At 41.7% G+C, this 16817-nt stretch overlaps 3 protein-coding genes across 3 annotated transcripts; 1 reads left to right on the plus strand and 2 right to left on the minus strand.

Moving 5' to 3' along the window:
* Positions 1-3413: 3413 nt before the first annotated feature.
* mcoln1a (mucolipin 1a) lies at positions 3414-10106 on the minus strand. Its single transcript, XM_037262901.1, has 14 exons — positions 9969-10106; positions 7394-7674; positions 7162-7329; positions 6880-7036; positions 6728-6809; positions 6441-6537; positions 5807-5906; positions 5532-5638; positions 5296-5445; positions 5126-5227; positions 4927-5049; positions 4610-4816; positions 3899-4029; positions 3414-3836 (listed from the first exon to the last, which is right to left on the minus strand). Exons 1-14 carry the CDS (start codon positions 9997-9999, stop codon positions 3800-3802), a joined length of 1773 nt encoding a protein of 590 aa, XP_037118796.1. The 5' UTR covers positions 10000-10106; the 3' UTR covers positions 3414-3799.
* Positions 10107-10801: 695 nt separating this feature from the next.
* Positions 10802-14110, plus strand: pglyrp2 (peptidoglycan recognition protein 2). Its single transcript, XM_037262983.1, has 4 exons — positions 10802-11034; positions 11726-12586; positions 13315-13525; positions 13767-14110. Exons 1-4 carry the CDS (start codon positions 10959-10961, stop codon positions 14068-14070), a joined length of 1452 nt encoding a protein of 483 aa, XP_037118878.1. The 5' UTR covers positions 10802-10958; the 3' UTR covers positions 14071-14110.
* On the minus strand, positions 14016-16526 carry LOC119129936 (zinc finger protein Gfi-1b-like). The gene is made up of 6 exons (XM_037263349.1): positions 16267-16526; positions 15400-15593; positions 15150-15301; positions 14979-15071; positions 14681-14849; positions 14016-14566 (listed from the first exon to the last, which is right to left on the minus strand). The coding sequence occupies exons 1-6, from the start codon at positions 16362-16364 to the stop codon at positions 14397-14399; spliced, it is 876 nt and encodes a 291-aa protein (XP_037119244.1). The 5' UTR covers positions 16365-16526; the 3' UTR covers positions 14016-14396.
* Between the last annotated feature and the right edge of the window lie 291 nt (positions 16527-16817).

A 16817-nucleotide genomic window follows, 5' to 3' on the forward strand; every position in this document is an offset into this window, starting at 1 on the left:
TTGTGGTTTTAATAACGCGTATGCTAAATCATGCAACAAATCATCCGACGCCACCTGCCAAACGAAAGGATAAGAGATGAACCAAGACTTGCAACTGCAAGAAATGCCGCCCCATGAAGCACGGTGACAAGCTAGCGTGTCACATCATTACACTCCAGCCTTTAAAAGCGCCCCGACGTACCGTTTTACAAGCTCTCGGCAAGCCACAAACTCTAGCAGAAGCGGCTTAACTCGTAGCCATAGTGCTTATTTAAGCTTAATTGACGAAAAGCAGGACAAGAGAGCAGACGCGGATAATTGCGCTTACCTTTCGGCCGGCGGCTCGTGAAGAAACACGCAGTCGCTTCTTTGGCGGGCAAGACCACACAATAAATGACGAAGGAGCGGTCAGTTTATCAGCCACGGGGTAACAATAGAGACGCCGTTGGTCCCTCCACGTTTAGGCGGCGGCAGGCTAGCCCAACCTCGCTCATTAAGGATGCGGCCGGAGCGAGAGAGGGGGGACGAGGAGGAGGAGCAGTTGTCTGAAAAGGGGAAGCGTGGTGTACAAATTAAATCCCCCCCCGCGGACCAATCAGCGAACGAAACCGGTGTTTATGCAAAGAAGCCATGACGTCAGGAGTACAGATATCGCGGGATTTCATGTGATGTAGTTTATCTTCTAACGGTTAGAATCTAACCACTTCCAAGGGGAACGTGATATTTTGATTAATATTTTTGTATTAGTAAATTTCAACCCCAAATCATAGATGCATAACAATAATTTAATATATAATAACAAATAAAAAAATATAAAAGTCAAAAAACATTTTGAATCATTTTAATCAAATCCTTTCAAACTTGCCTGTTTAAAAATCATCTCTAAAAACAGTACAAAAGGTTTTGGTTTTATTGCAAGGGTCCACTTCCCAATGGTACAAGGCCCACAAATGCTGCTGCTGGGTGAATGACTTGTTGTGTGAATGCATTTCTTCAGCTAAGCTGCAGCTGCTGCCTGCACAATGGACATCAATGAATGGCCACGCACAAAGAGCGGTGCAACAAAACACTGGGATAAAAAAGAATAGAATGGTATAAGACTTAAGTTATATTGGAAAAACTCTTCGAGGTGGTTGGGCTGAAAGAAGAGTCTGGCAGTTGTTTCATCAGCTTCTCAACAATGGGCCGGGGTGACAGAACCAGGGGAAAACCCATAAACTCACATTTGTCCCCTCAAGATTTATAGTTGAAATGTTCCTCTTTGTCCGTGTGTGTAGAGAGAGACTTACTCCGCTCCTTCGATAAAGCGCAAATTCTGATTTGCAAGCCAGGCAGGAAGCGGGAAAGCATCTCCAGAGCTGTACATAATGCATGATTTTAAGTGGTGGGAAGACAATTTTAATGCGCTACATTATCAATCAGCAGGAAATGACATCATCGTATTTGACAGCGTAATGAAATTACACTCCTCCGAAGTGCAGCACTGAAAACATTAGACTGCATCATAGCAGGCATTTGCAATGCAAACCTTTGACTGCTGCAAATGTCTCAATTGCCAGCTTTTAAAAAGGTGACTCACTAGCGCTCTCTTTTGAAAGTTAGCAGGATTTGGTACTGTAACTGGAGCCGATTGTGGGTTGTGATGGAATATTCCAACTGAAACACTGAAGAAATTCTTAAAATTATACAATATTTCAGTTTGCATAAGTGGTTTGGATGGATTTCATATTTCTTACAACTTAAAAATATTGAACACGCATATGATCCATGGCACTTTAATCAGCAACATGTGTGCAAGACATGTTTCTAGTAGTTAACAATTTGCTGAACGGTGATACATTGTAGAATATTTGTACCGTATGTGTATAAAAGAATGTCTCTGTGGTTAGGGCACATATGGAAAATATCTTATAAACAGATAATATAACAATATATTATATAGACTCGTATAATATATTATTTAAGGCTAAATTTCAAACAGGTTTCTCAGTGTTACACTTAAACAAGTCATTGGTTGTTTTAGTATATGATTGAATAAAAGTCATGAAAACGGGAGTCTCCTTTGACAATTGTGCGTTTCATGCAATACAAAACATCATATGAAATAGCCGTAATGATGACAAGGGTAGATAAAAAAATAAAATAAAAATACAAGAGAACCACATAGTAAATTGGTATACATAAGTTGTTGACCTGCTTGGCTGGTTCAAGTTGGGTTTTCTAAGAGCTCCAGAATTATTTCTTGAAGAAATCTTGTGTCAAAATTAAGAACAGTTTCCTTAGTTTTGTTATAACGACCGAAAAGCAAGTGCTGCATTAGACTGTGAGTACGTAATGCAAAATCTACGATAGCAACCAATATCGAAAAATGATGCTGGTGCAGCATAAGGGAAGTGCTACCTGAAATTCTCAATTAACAGAGTAGAAAAGTATTTAAAAATATATATATATATTTGTGGCTTTGAAATTTTTATATAGCAGCTGCATCTCAAATCTATTTTAGCAGTTCAATTAAAAAAAAAGTTTAAAAACTCAAATACACAAAACCGAATTATCAAACAAATCAGAAAATCCTTTCAAGATCAAAAATGTCTTGAGTATTTTTTTTTTTATTTATAATTATCAAATGTTGGGGCTCTCCCACTCTGTGAATCCAACAAATAATATGAGTTTCACGTTTGGACATTTTCAGGTGAAATTAAGAATTTTGGAACTGGATTTATTAAGTGCAATTTTGATTTGGTTTTATTTGCAACTCCATTTCTTGTTCTGAAATGTGCTTATGTATTTAAAATATATAGTATATATTTTTTTTAAATAATCACATGTTCTCTAAAGGTATTTTTTCAAAATAAATATGGCTGTAGTCTGCATTGCACTATTGCTTATTAAAAGTGTTTTGATGATTACCGTTTTTTCCATGTATAATGCGCAAAATTTAACTAATTTATTGTCCTAAAATCTGGGGTGCGCATTATACATGGGTACAATTTTTATTTTTTTATTTTTATTTTTTTTATCCGGATATCATACGGAGGCCGCCATTACAGATGCGCTTTCTTCTCTGCTGTTCACTTCAAACACGCTCCATACGAACACAATGCTCTCGTATCAGACGCTTGCTCGATCACCTGCTCGTTTGCTGTCACAATGTACCCTACACAAATCCGAAACATTTCTTTGCTATTGAGTTTGCTAGCGCATGCGCAGTGATACTGACCGGCAGAATAACATCCGGTTGTTCCCAAAGATGATCTTTTTTCTGAAATAATTTTACGTTTACGGACTTTGGGTGCGTATTATACATGGGTACAGGCTTTTTTCCAGCATCAACATGCCATTTTTAGGGTGCGTATTATACATGGGGGCGCATTATACATGGAAAAAAACGGTAAATGCTTCAAATAGTAAGTTACTCCTTTTTCATTAATACAAATTTTAAAACAGTAGGGACAAAAAGTCTAAAAAGGAGGATTCTGGTTCCCCAAAATATAAAAACACTAAACAGGCATACCATGTCAAGTGGCCATCCCTTCCGAGGCTGGAGTCAAACTGGATCCGCCCCAAAGCTTTGTGCGTGTTGATGGGCCTGAGGCTGAAATCTGCTAAAAAACTAGCAGGTTAAAAAAAAAAATCAACAACACTGAGTTGGCCGGACATCGAGCCATGAAATACTAAGTGTGCTTTCATCCTGCACAAAGCGGCTTGTTCCTGAAGAATTCACGACCAGTTCATTCCTCATCGGAAATGCTAGTCCAACTGATTGAATTCTCCTCCTTCAGTCAAGTGCTGGAGAGGAAAAAAAAAAAGGGGCTTGTCCTCAATTCACCAGCAGGACGTCCTCGTATGTTGTCATTCTGGCGGAAATACAACATGGTTAGTATTTTGCTCATCAACAAAAAGAAAAGCGTGTGCTTACCGGTCACAGCAGCAGAAAAAGGAGCACGGCGACGTTTCCATTCCCCTGAACTTGCCGGAGCTTGGCGCGTCGGTGCACTCGGCGATGAAGGCGTGCAAGTCTGTTATGTGGATGGGCTCCTGGGTTTGATGCTGTACCACAACATACAGGGAACATTTGCATTTCCACTTAAAGTTCCCGGAATGTTTACTTTTTGCTAGCAATCAAAGTTTGCAATCGAATCTCACGTTGTATGTGACAAAATTATCATTGAACACATAGGAAAGTCCAATTCCTAGCATAATTCTATATGAAAAATAATTTTTGAATGATTCAAATGTCAGAGTATTCAGTTTTTTGAGAGAATAAATTTTGAGTTAGCTGGAAGACATCAAAATGATTATAAAAACAAAAAAAAGATTTCACTCTGTTTGGTGAATCTATACAAATTGTACTTTTTGAACTGAACTACAGAAATAAATTCAAAATAATCTAATTAATACAGAAATTATACAATAATACTGTGCTCCTCTTCCAAAAATAAAATGAATGATTTCTTTTCCCCGACTAAACTTACCCCATCTTGTAAGAATAGAAAATGTTTGCTAGGATATAACTTTTATACTTCACCATTCTATAAATACAAGCCCCTACATACATATTTGTATACATACAAAAGTTGTTGAAACAGACAACTTTAAAATAACAACAAAAATGACTTTTCTGGTCTACCTTAATGGCCTCGTAGGCGCCGGTGATGAGCGCGATGAAAAGCGACAGCACCATGTAAATGAAGAGCGAGATGAAGGTGTACAGGTACACCTGGCTGAAGAGCCACACCAGCGTGCTGCTCTCCTGCATTCCCGAGAAGGTCACGAACATGTCGTCGCCGTTGATGAGGGAGAAGAGGCATTCGGACACCATGGACAGCGAACGAAACTGCCATACAAAGCGCTCCAATAAGACGCTTGCAAACGTGACCTTACGACCTCAGGACAGCCCTGTCAATTAGCGAGGCTAATTAAAAGGCTGACTTGTTGGTGCGGTACCTTCACATGATACGGTCCAAGCACGATCCAGCCACAGAAGCAGTAGCCTAAATATATGACGGCCACACAGCAGCAGAAGCGGATTACGTTGGGGAAGGCTGCTCGAAGAGTCACAATCAGGATCTGAACGATGACATCGTTACGTTTTTCACTCGGTGCAAATCGCGTGACGAAGCCGAGTAGCGGATGCGCTGCTTACGTTGTATTTCTGGAAGAAGGTGAGGTAGCGAATGACTCCCACCCATACCAAGAGGGTGGAGGTACCCAAGAGGATACCGCATAGATCATAGGAAGACATATTCTGTCGAGTGAGAGGAGGGAAAAATGATCCCCGTGACTTCCAACCTAACATTTGACATTTTCGCTCACCTTGGACTCGATGCCAATCTTGATGACGCTTCCGGTGATGGTGAGAATGTCGCTGACGATAAGGAGGATGTACCAGCCGTTGATGAACTCCAGACGGTCTGCCCAGCACACTTTGTGATTTAGGTTCTTCTTAAAGAACTGCACAAACTCCTGATCAACACAAATAAGCAGTAAGCAAATCGTAGACCTTTTTGAGGGGTACTTTCCCCCAAAATTTTTTGTTACGCAGTGGTGACCTGTTGCAGAATGATGCCTCGCAGTATGGAGCGCCCGCATAAAACCAGCGACAGTGTGCACACAAGAGCCACGGCGACATCGAACGCCAAACGGGTGTAATTCTCAGCTGGGGATTCAAATAAATATAAAAAAAGAAAGGTGGGGGTGGGTTGGTTGGATTTGAATTGGTCAACTTTAATAAAAGTTTGTGCAGAAAATAAAATGATTTGGATATAAATATATGTTCTGAGTGGTTACAAAGTGTACTTAAAAAAAAAAAGTATCTCCTGCTCACCCTGTCCGGACACGCTGGGGTCTTTGCACTCCTTTATGGAGGCTTGATTCTCCAGTCGTATTTTCACTTTGCCGCTGTGAGCCTTGTTGTCCAGCACGATCTACTCGACACATAGCAACAGTCAAGTCACGTCCACGACTAGTTCAGAAACCGAGCGGGACAAAATGGATGACGTGTTGCTTCAGACTTGAATTTTTTTTTTCCCCTTTTCAAATTATCTACGGTATTTAGTGGCTGTCCAAAATGAGGAACATGCGGGTGTATACAAATTGAAAAAAAAAATCCACCTTGACTCTTCTATTTAAAAAAAAAAAAGCAAACATTTGTTTTAATCACGTTGCTAATTAAAGGCGCCTTAACGATAAACAAAATTTTATATATAAGGAGACTTATATGTCAAAATATATAAAAGATAATCACTTCATTAAATTGTATGATGTCAAACATGCTTCACGTAAAAGAACAAATGACATAGTTTATAAAAATTAATTGAACTCTTTTTTGTTTTATTCCTTTAAAATCAGAGTGGGGAACAAATGAAATATTTTATTCAATATATTGAACTCTCAATATTTGTTTTATTCTTTTAAAATCAGTGTGCAGAACAGAATCAACACACAAGTACTTTTCTCACCTTTATGTAAAAAGTGTAGCAGTCAGGAATCTCATTATTGATGATGGTTTGCACATTGATGGCCTTCAGCTGAAACTCGATGGTGACGTTAATAAACCTTAAGAACACAGGGACACAAGTAGATTCGCCCAAATAATTTTTTTTTTTTTTTAAAAAACGCAATCCACACGAGCCGGAGCGTGCGTGCTGATAATAAACGTGTCGAACGCCGCCACGAGATACGATCTTTGCCGTGACGGAGGAGACTGACGGAATCGTCGAAAGCCATGTGAAAAATGAAGCCTTACTTGTGGAACTTGAGTGTAAAGTTCTTGTAGGAGCTGGTGAGCGGGGCGGGGGGCACAGACAGAGGGTTGACTCCGACGCAGTCTGGGCAAAGTGAAGTCAATATATTAGATAAATTGTGTGTGTGTGTGTGGGGGGGGGCTTTGCGTCGTACCTGTGATGATGTGCGGGTCGATGCTGAAGGTGTCATTGGCGGGGTCGATGCGGCCCCTCTTGTAATAGTGCTGACAGAGGGACAGCGCGCTGCCGTTGACGCCCACGCCGTAGACGTAAGCGTAGCGGCCTACTGTGGTATCCGGCAGGGCCAGATACTGCGACGACATTAGCAGTGATTCAAATTCCCTGACCGGGGTCAGACTTTTTGTCCATCCCAAAAAAATGTTTTAAATAAATTGCAGGACTAATCCCCCCCTGTATATTCAGTACATGGAGTTACCTGGTCCACAGCGTAGAAGATGTGCTCGTAGACGTCCTTTTGTGTGTAGACGGCAAAAGAGTTGTCCGACGACTCGTCAAAGTCTTTGAGGAAGAGATACTTGAACGTCATGGTGTTCTCCTCTTTGAAGGTCACCACCACTTGGTTGCTGAGGCCAAACAGCACCAACTGGAGTAAGAAAAGTGGGACAGGTGTGATGGCGGATGACAGAAGAGAATCGATAGTTTGGTACCTGAGCGGTGACAATGATGATCTTGAGCAGCTGCAGGATCAGCTTGTAAGGTTTACGACCTTTAGCGTGGTATTTGTCACAGGGGCTCATGAAGAAGTACTTCAACTTCCTGCGAATGGCTTCCTCGTCATACTCGGCGCTCACCCAGTGGCCCGCCGTGGCGCCGGTGAAATGGTGGTTGGCGTGGTTTTCGCAGCGGTTGCTATCCAGAGGCTCGTGGTGTTCCCCGCTGTCGCCTGTGGAGCCGTAGCAGCTCAATGAGGCGGGGTGGCTCTCGTCTTCTGGCAAAAAAAAAAAAAGAAACAAACCTCAGTAATGCAGACCTCCACCAAGGCCTAAACAAGAAACACGGAAATGTGGAAACGGAGACCCAGAATTTTACTAAATGTACTAAGTTCTTATTACGTGAGGACAACGAGTGTTCTGGGTCACCTCCGGACAAAATCCAGAGACGCAAATTCAGCAGTATTCTTTTTGAGGTGCAATGACCTCTCCATTAGAGCAAGTATGCCAAACCTCCAGAAAGATAATATTTAGGTAATTAAATGAATAGTTTTGTAAATTTCTAAAAAGCAAGGTTACAAAAGGAACATCAAAGCGAATTAATACGTCCCCACCCTTTTTATTCCCTGTAAAGCGTCTTTGGGTCATTGAAAAGCGCGATATAAATTGAATGAATTATTATTATTATTATTATATAAACTCAATGGCAGCATATTGTTAAAACACACACACACACAACAACAATAAAGCACAACTTTTTAAATGGTAATGCTGTGGGTTAAACTGATTACAACTTTTGTTTGAATTCCTGCCCACAAAGAAGGCCAGTCATGTTTTATCCATGTCACATGGTTTAAATCATGAGACCCACAGTAGCAGGGCCATCCAGCACCATCTGGCCTAGCAATAAAAAAAAAAAAAAATTCGGAGCCAACAACACGTAATTGCAGAACACACACAACGTGCATCATTTTTTAATTTAGGGTGTTATGAAGGCAGAAAGACTGTTGATTCAACTTCCTGGATGAAAATGAGAAGTGTGCCATTGAGTGTGATACGCTGCAAACTGCAACTGACTTTCCTGATATACTCTAGAACAGAAAAAAAAAAAGTCAGAGGACAAAAAGAACTATTCTATGGCTGGTCAGTTATCACAAATGTTCAATTGAGGTTCTACTGAGTAAATAAAAATGACTCTCAACACGAGAAGGGTGCTGTGCAGAGGTAGTGACAGCCTTTGCGTGCCAGCGGCACAGACAAGAATCCAAACACTTACTATTTCCTACAGACAAAAGCGAAGGAGGCAGAGTCGATGCATATCTGCCATCAGGGGAGCGTGCCGATCGTCACGCTCCATGAAGATTGGACAAAACAAAACCTGACCGCACGCCATGCCTTGACACACACCGAGTGTAATCCGTAGAAATATCTGGCTCTTCGGGTTCACGACCGTCTGCGGAGCGAGGTCGGAAACAGCGACCGAGCGGCCTGTCTGTCAATCAAATGATCTACAACCGATTATCGGTGCTTAACATCTCGTCTGGTGACGCCAGAGGCCAAACACTAGCTTGCAAAAAAGGGAATGCACAACTAGAAAAGTGGTGACTGGCCCATTCTCTTTCTTATGAATTCTGAGTCAATGATCGTTTAGAAAGTTAGAGTAAAAATCTCCGGCCTACACACAATTTTAAACGCATAATGAACAAACAGCAAATTTTGTGCTCCCTCCCAATCAACACTATTTTGTTTTATTGGTACCCATTGGTAAAATTCTCAAAGTGATGCAACGCAGTCATGAAACAATTCATTCTTTGCGTCAAACAAAACATTTGAGTGACAAACTTGATGGGACAAGCCAAAAATCCCATCGGGATTTACCACCATATGAGGTGAGAACTAATTAATAAAGAAAAATCTATTTCAATCTACAGTTGCCCACATGCTTCAGTGAGAAATCATGTTCTTTTGTTGTAAATTAAATTTAAATACGTAAAATAGCATTTGGCAATGTCAATGAAATGTAGAAAAAATAATTTTCTCATTCTACACGATCGCATGCATCATTTTGATCTCCAAATAGATCATTTCGATCTCCAAATAATTCATTTCACTCATCACTATAAAATAACGTGTTGGATGAACTGAAGAGGTTGGAACGAATTTTAACATAAATGCATAAATCTTTTAACACAAGAACACGACATGACTTAAATAATGATGCACTTAAACATCACGTCAGTTCAGAACAACTTTCAGCCTCAACGTAAACCACTAAAACAAGCAATGTAAAAAGGAAATGAAAATAAATCAAATGTATCAACTTGCATGACGAGGCGGTTTCAGTAATACCGAATCGGTTTTGCCAACACAATTTATCCAGAACGAGAAAGCTAAATAAGAGCAGACTTTTTTTTTTTTGATGACCGAAAAAAACCACAACAAAACGTCACAACATATAATGATACAAAAAAAATAAAAATAAAACACGAGATCGGTACAGTCATATATTGACAGTCCAGGCACAAAAATAACGCAAAAGTATGTCACGAGGAAGCGGTCGGTATTACATTACCTGGGCCGTCATGCTGTTCCATCGCCGACATGTTTATGTTTTAAAATATAGACATAGATATATTTAAATCCGGCGACAAGTTGTTTACTCTTCGTACTGTAAAGTTGTGGAAAGAGTTCTGTCTGCATCCGGAGTCATTTCCGGTCTCAGATCACGTGGCTAGACACCACGTGACCAAACGCAAGTTACCGACGAAAAACCGAACAGACTGCATTATTAAATTAATAACCAGTGTAAAGTGAGCTTATTGGTTGTTTTTACTGTGTAAATTATATGATTTCTTTTTGTTGTTCTAATTATTTGCCTTGAATATGATTTAAATAAATACACAAATAATATTACATTTGTATGATTTCTTTTTGTTGTTCTATTTATTTGCCTTGAATATGATTTCTTTTTGTTGTTCTAATTATTTGCCTTGAATATGATTTAAATAAATACACAAATAATATTACATTTGTATGATTTCTTTTTGTTGTTCTATTTATTTGCCTTGAATATGATTTAAATAAACACAAATATAACATTTGTATGATTTCTTTTTGTTGTTCTAATTATTTGCCTTGAATATGATATTTTTGGAATATCCATTTTTGACTGTGTGTTATATTTTACTTCATTAAATTGTTATACATTATTGGAAAATATAACATGTGCATGCCCTTACGTGCTTTGGGGTCATATGTGTAAGCGATCCCCCTCCCTTCTCTTTGTCTCTCTCTCAGCACTATCAGGATACACTTGGAGGGATGGACTTTCTCTTGATGATACTGTGACCTTTGTAATTTGTTTGGGGGCAGTCGCTGTTGAGCATATGACGCATCTCTCTGTTGGCCGAATCGATATTTGTAGTCACGTACTTGTCCTAAAGGGCGCAAGTGCATACACCCACACAACCAACTGTGCCTGGAAACATAGTAAACTCCGAAAGCAACCGCATGCTTTTACTTTTCTCTTTTTTGGGGATATCTTTTATTCATCTAAGCCAAGATGGTGTTTTTTCGAGTCGCACTTTTCCTGTTGGCGTCATTCTACTACTTCACTTTAATATCATGCAGGCCGGCAGGTATGTTTTGGCTATTTACTCTTTTATTTGAGTTTTTCCAAATTTGAAACATATTATTAGCATCCCTGCTACACAGCGAAGAGGTTGTGGGTTCAAATCCGGCTCCAGGCGTTTGCATGTTCTCCCCGTACCTTCTTGGGATTCCTCCAACATTCCAAAAACATGTATGGGAGGCCGATCGACCGCTCCAAAACAAGTAGAAGAAGAAGAACACCTACTGTGTTGATCCCAAAACGCTGCAAATAACTTGCACTTTGACCTAATTTCTTCAGCACTAAACAATAGCACTCACCTTTTTTTCAACTCAATTTACTCACTGGCCACAGAAAAGTGTTCATCTTTTAGCTTACCCCCAATAAATATGACATTTGACCTTACGGAGCGTGAGTTATTTAATTCTCTAGTTTCGTCGAACGATTTTTCTTCACGCAAATCGACACTTAACCAGTCAGTGGTAGTAGGACTCCTCCAACCGAATGGTTACGCAACGGCTCAATCAATAGGTTTTTGACCATGTTTGTTTTCCTTGCTCTAAACATGTATATTGTTTGTTTGCAACGTTGTCAAGGAGTTTGAGGCACAACCGAGAAGTTACGCATTTCACTACGTGTTTCACTTTGCAAAAAATGTCATGTGTTGAAATAAAAAGAAATATTCCGACGGAATGTACGATCCGATTCTACGCCGCCAGGTGTCCACCTGCGGAGCATGGACAACTTCATCGATGCGGTGCGACAGGTGGAAGAATCCAACCCGGGTCTGACCCCACTGGCGCTCGTAAGAGCCTTGCGCAGGACCGCCGGCCATGATGACGCCATGACGATCCACTTCCTGGGGGCTTGGAATAACCTCACAGATGCGGAAGGGCTAGAGACGGCCATCCTCAACGCCTCGTCCTTCAGCTTCTTCGACAAGGCAGTCCACCACATCGTAACGGACAGCGGCGAAGAGCGAGGGGTGACGCTTACCCGGGACGGCACCACGGTCGCCCTGGCACCTTTGCTGCTGGGGATCGAATCCGGACTCAAAGCCAAGTTGGAGTCGACCTCAGCCGTTGGACTCTTTCCTCTCACCTTGGGAAGGACACTTGGGTTAACCTTTCTCAGCCTCCAGGACATCCCAGTGTCCAATCGCCTGGGGCCTAATGGGTGCTGGGACAGTGTGGAGCGCCCCAAAGTGTTCAAACTCTCTTGGCCTGCCACCCTGGCCACAGACGCAGTTATAAGTGGGGGCATGGATGGAGTAATACTGGGCACGGACATCAGCCGAGTCCCCAAATCTGAAAAGCCACGTGCGCTGAGTGAGACCCTCACAGAATACTACAGTTTTACCCTGAACGCAAGCCAGGGTCTTGATACCTTGCCCAGCCATGTTAGTCCACGGCGTAGGGAGATCTCTCGATCCATTCTGGAGCCCCTTGACCTTCAGAAGGAGTTGATGGACACGCTTGAACTAGTCTGGAAGTTGGAGAAGACGGAGTGGGTGGCTTTGGACACAGGAGTCAACGAGGCGGTGAAGAAGGGACTAGAGGCATTTGTGCACAAGTACTGGGGTGAGTAAGAATAGCACGGTTTGATTTCCAAACTAACGACTAACCTTTACCTTGGATCGAACATTGCATTGTCCTCGCTAAAACGCGTGTATGCTTAGTCCAAGCTAGACAGCAAGCTAAACTTTGAATTGATGACGCAAGACGTCCTTTAGTAGCTTTAATAGAAAATATTTCCGCTAATAATTTTGAGTGAAACGAGGGAAAAAAAGAAATGTCAGCCATGTAGATCCATATTAGATTATTTTAAGCAAGTATAAACAAAAAGTTAAATTATCCGCTAATTCAATATAAACTTAGCCACACGATGTCAACTTTACATGAAGAAACTATGAGATGGAACATACACACAAAACAGGATAAAGCATCGTTTTCAAAATAAGAGTGTGAATAGTGAACAAATTAAGCAAAACACGGCTGAAAGTTTCAAAGTTATCCTAACCCCAACAACTATTCCATCCCCAAAGCCTATATAACAATTCCTACCCTTCAAATTCCACATGTGAATAAATGAGAATGCCTTTGAGATTGGAGTTGCCCAACAGTGCAAAATAAAGCAATAAAGTAACTAGAAAAAAATAAAGTATAAAAAAAAAGTAATCCTAGGCCCCAACATAAATAAGGCCAAAGAGAACGGGTCCCGGATCTCCATTTCAGCCAAAGCCAAATGGGTGAGCATTAACGTCTGGACCTCACAGAGGAGTGGCATCTAAAATGAGCTTTTGCCGCAGATTGTCCTCAAATCATCTCTCGCTGCCAGTGGAGGGCAAAGGCTTACAAGGGAACCCCCATACCACTGTCTTTACCCCTTGGCTTTCTCTACATTCACCACACCTATGAGCCCTCGCAACCGTGCCTGTCCTTCTCGGAGTGTTCCCGGGACATGAGAGCCATGCAGCGTTTCCACCAGGAGGTCCGCAACTGGAGTGACATTGGATACAGGTGACACCCCTTTTCACCATCTACTAAATGTCTCCTTTGGGTTTCAATACAATTCACACTGGCCAATCATTTGGCTTTTAATACAATTCACATCGCCCCGATTGTGGCTTCGAATTTGGGCAAAGACTTGGAATTTCGGACAAACTGTTTTGGGTGGGTGAGAGAGAGCGAGAGAGAGTGTGAGAGAGAGAGAGCAAAAAACCCCAACTGCTGTTTGCATTTCCACGTTCTGTCGTGTCAGCTTCGTGGTTGGCTCGGACGGTTACGTCTACGAAGGCCGGGGCTGGAACATCCTCGGCACGCACACGCGAGGACACAACAGTCTCGGATTCGGCGTATCGATCATCGGCAACTACACGTCAACTCTTCCGTCGCGTCACGCCCTGGACCTTGTACGCCGCCGCTTGACGAGCTGTGCGGTGGGCGGGGGGAAGCTCGTGGCCAATTACACCGTCCACGGCCACAGGCAGACGGTCAACTACACGTCTTGCCCCGGAGATGCGTTCTTTAATGAAATTACACAATGGGATCATTTCAGACATTGATTGGCACGTTGAAACCCGAGGAGGCGTGCTGACCATCGTTGAGAGTTTCCTGCGCTGCGTGTCAATTGGATTTTGCTATCCCCTTCTGTGTCAAAGTCTGCAAAGCGTGCATGTGTATATAGTTCCAAATAAAGTGGTTTATTCTGAACCTTGCCTCGGTCATCGGTGGGATAAAAAATCTTTTCACTTGGTCTCATATTTCTATATATTTTTTTCTTTCCAATCTTAAGACAAAAGGGGTTCAAATAATAATATTCACATGTTTTTCCCACATAAAAACTTTCTAATTATATTAGTAAAACTTGAATTAAAAAAAAAACATTGTGTCAGCGGCGGGCACAGTGGTGCTGCCACAGGTCCACAGGCTCTTGGAAGCTGAAGAGGCAGCGAGGGCAGCGGTGGGGCCAGTCGCCTTGGTGCTTGCGGCTGTGTGTGATGAGGTTGGAGCTCTGGCTGAAGCATTTGCCACATATGTGACACACGTGGGGCTTCTCACCTGACACACAAAGCATCAACATCATAAAATCCACTTATGGCTTGGTATCGAACTTAAACGAGACCTCAAGACAATTAGGAGAGAGAAAAAAAAAAAAGTGGCCAGGGACCCAACCCGTGTGTATGAACGTGTGCTTCTTCATGTCCGACTTCTGGTGGAAGCGCTTGTTGCAGTACTGGCAGGCGTATGGCCGCGTGTCAGAATGGATGAGAAGGTGCGTGGACAGCGTGGACGAGCGCTTGAACACTTTTCCACAAACACTGCAGCCGAATGCTCTGACGTCCTGACACACACAAACACAACACTTTATGTCCTGTTGTTTGGTCACTCGGCTGCTTTTAAATCCCGCGAGCACCCTCCGACAAACTCTACTCGGCATTCCCAAAGATAGTTGGACATAAAAGATTCTTACCTTGCCCTTGCACGATTCAAGATCTGTTGCATAGGATGTGATTCCATGACACTTGTATACGTGCCTCTTAAAAGTGCACAAGTGGGTAAATAGCTGCAAAAACAAAAACACATTGGTATGCGAAAGTTTCCCAGTGGAAAGTTTATATAGAATAATAGAATGACATCCAACTTTTCCGCATAGTGGACACTCTTGACTGGCACAAATCATCTTGGAGCAGTCAGAGTCGTTCCGAGGCAAGAAGTCCATCCCTGATGATTTTTGTCTATCGGAACTCACGTGACGTCTGGGCCACTTTTCAACTTTGGGAACAGCAGGAACGTCTACGAGGACACCATTTACACACCATGTTGAGGGTCAAAAAATATATTATTTGAACATCCAGAATTTTGATAATGAACTTTGAATTGGTGCCGATTACCTTCACAGTGTTGGTCGCCACAAACAGGCTGAAGCGAATCAACGGTAACCGTATCGAGGCGCTGTGGAGCAGATGCGGTGTGCCCCAGGGATGGCTCTTGGGGCCGCGTTTCTTTTTGGCCAATGCTCATTCTCTGTTCTGAGCGAATGGGTTGGAGGCCTCCTCGCTTTACCAAGAAGGACCGAGGCATCACACTGAGGAAGGACAACCAAAATTGCAGGATTGTTGATTAATGAGAGGGAATTCTGCAGCAAACACAATCAGCTGCAGTCATGTTGTGATCATAATCAATTTTCTTCACACCAATTGGTCTTGTTTAATATCGCATAAATACAGAAACGCGCACTACTTGACTTGGACACTAGATGGCAGCAGAAAATCCATTTGCACCAAGTCTTGTCGACGCCAGCTTGTGTGTACACACGAACACACATTCAGAGTAAAATTATGAGCAAACGTATCAGAAAAGGGAGCAAAATTACAGTATTACAACAATATAGTACTGTACAGAGTCAAAGATGACAATTTGTCCATTTCAAAGCATTTTCCAATGGGGACTCTTCATCATTAATAATACTGTTAAAATTGTAACAATAAAGCAAATCCGATCAATGTCACACTAATGTTTATAGTGGGAGAAATACACAAAAATATCAATCGACATATCGATATATGTCAATCTATAGCCCTACATGTCATTTTAAAATAATTGTGAATAAACTGGGGGAAAAAAGCGGTAATAAAGATGAACATAGTCCATGTGGTATAAAAATGTTATTAAGATTGGAATGAATACATCAATTATTAAAGCGCTAATAGCAGTGTGTAAAATGTCAACGTGGTCAAATAGTTGCTGTGAAAACTTACCAGAAATGAAGTTGAACGCTGAGCAATCGAGGGCAAAATGATACAAGAAGCAGGTAAATGAAGCTGAAGTGAGGTGTGAAGGATTCTAAAGCCCTCATGAAAAGGAAGCGCTTTCATCTGTGACGTGACAACTACACCGCTTCCTCACACAAACACCGCATTGAGCATATTCCGGTCAAAGCAAAAATCTGCTCATTGAGTTCAAGTGCAAGGTTTACAGCGGGGTACACACATCCCAACAATCGGGACAAACTTGAGTATTTCTACCTCACTTCAAAGTCACAAAAACCCGATTAGTGTTTCAAAGATTATTCTGAGGGATTATCCTTTTCTCTCTCTGTCCGATACGCTTGTATAACAGTCGGGGGCTGGCAATCGTAAATATTGAACCTGTTCAAACGTTTTAGACTCAGAAAAAATAAAATAAAGAAAGAAAAAAAAAGAAAGAAAAAAAAGCCCAAAAAAGAGCGTCTTCCTTCTATACTTAATTTATCCTCTCTCCAGGCGATCTAATTGTTCTCTTGCACCATGCTGTCACCTACAGGTCAATT

The sequence above is a fragment of the Syngnathus acus genome, chromosome 1 (assembly GCF_901709675.1).
Source record: "Syngnathus acus chromosome 1, fSynAcu1.2, whole genome shotgun sequence".
Lineage (NCBI taxonomy): Eukaryota > Metazoa > Chordata > Actinopteri > Syngnathiformes > Syngnathidae > Syngnathus > Syngnathus acus.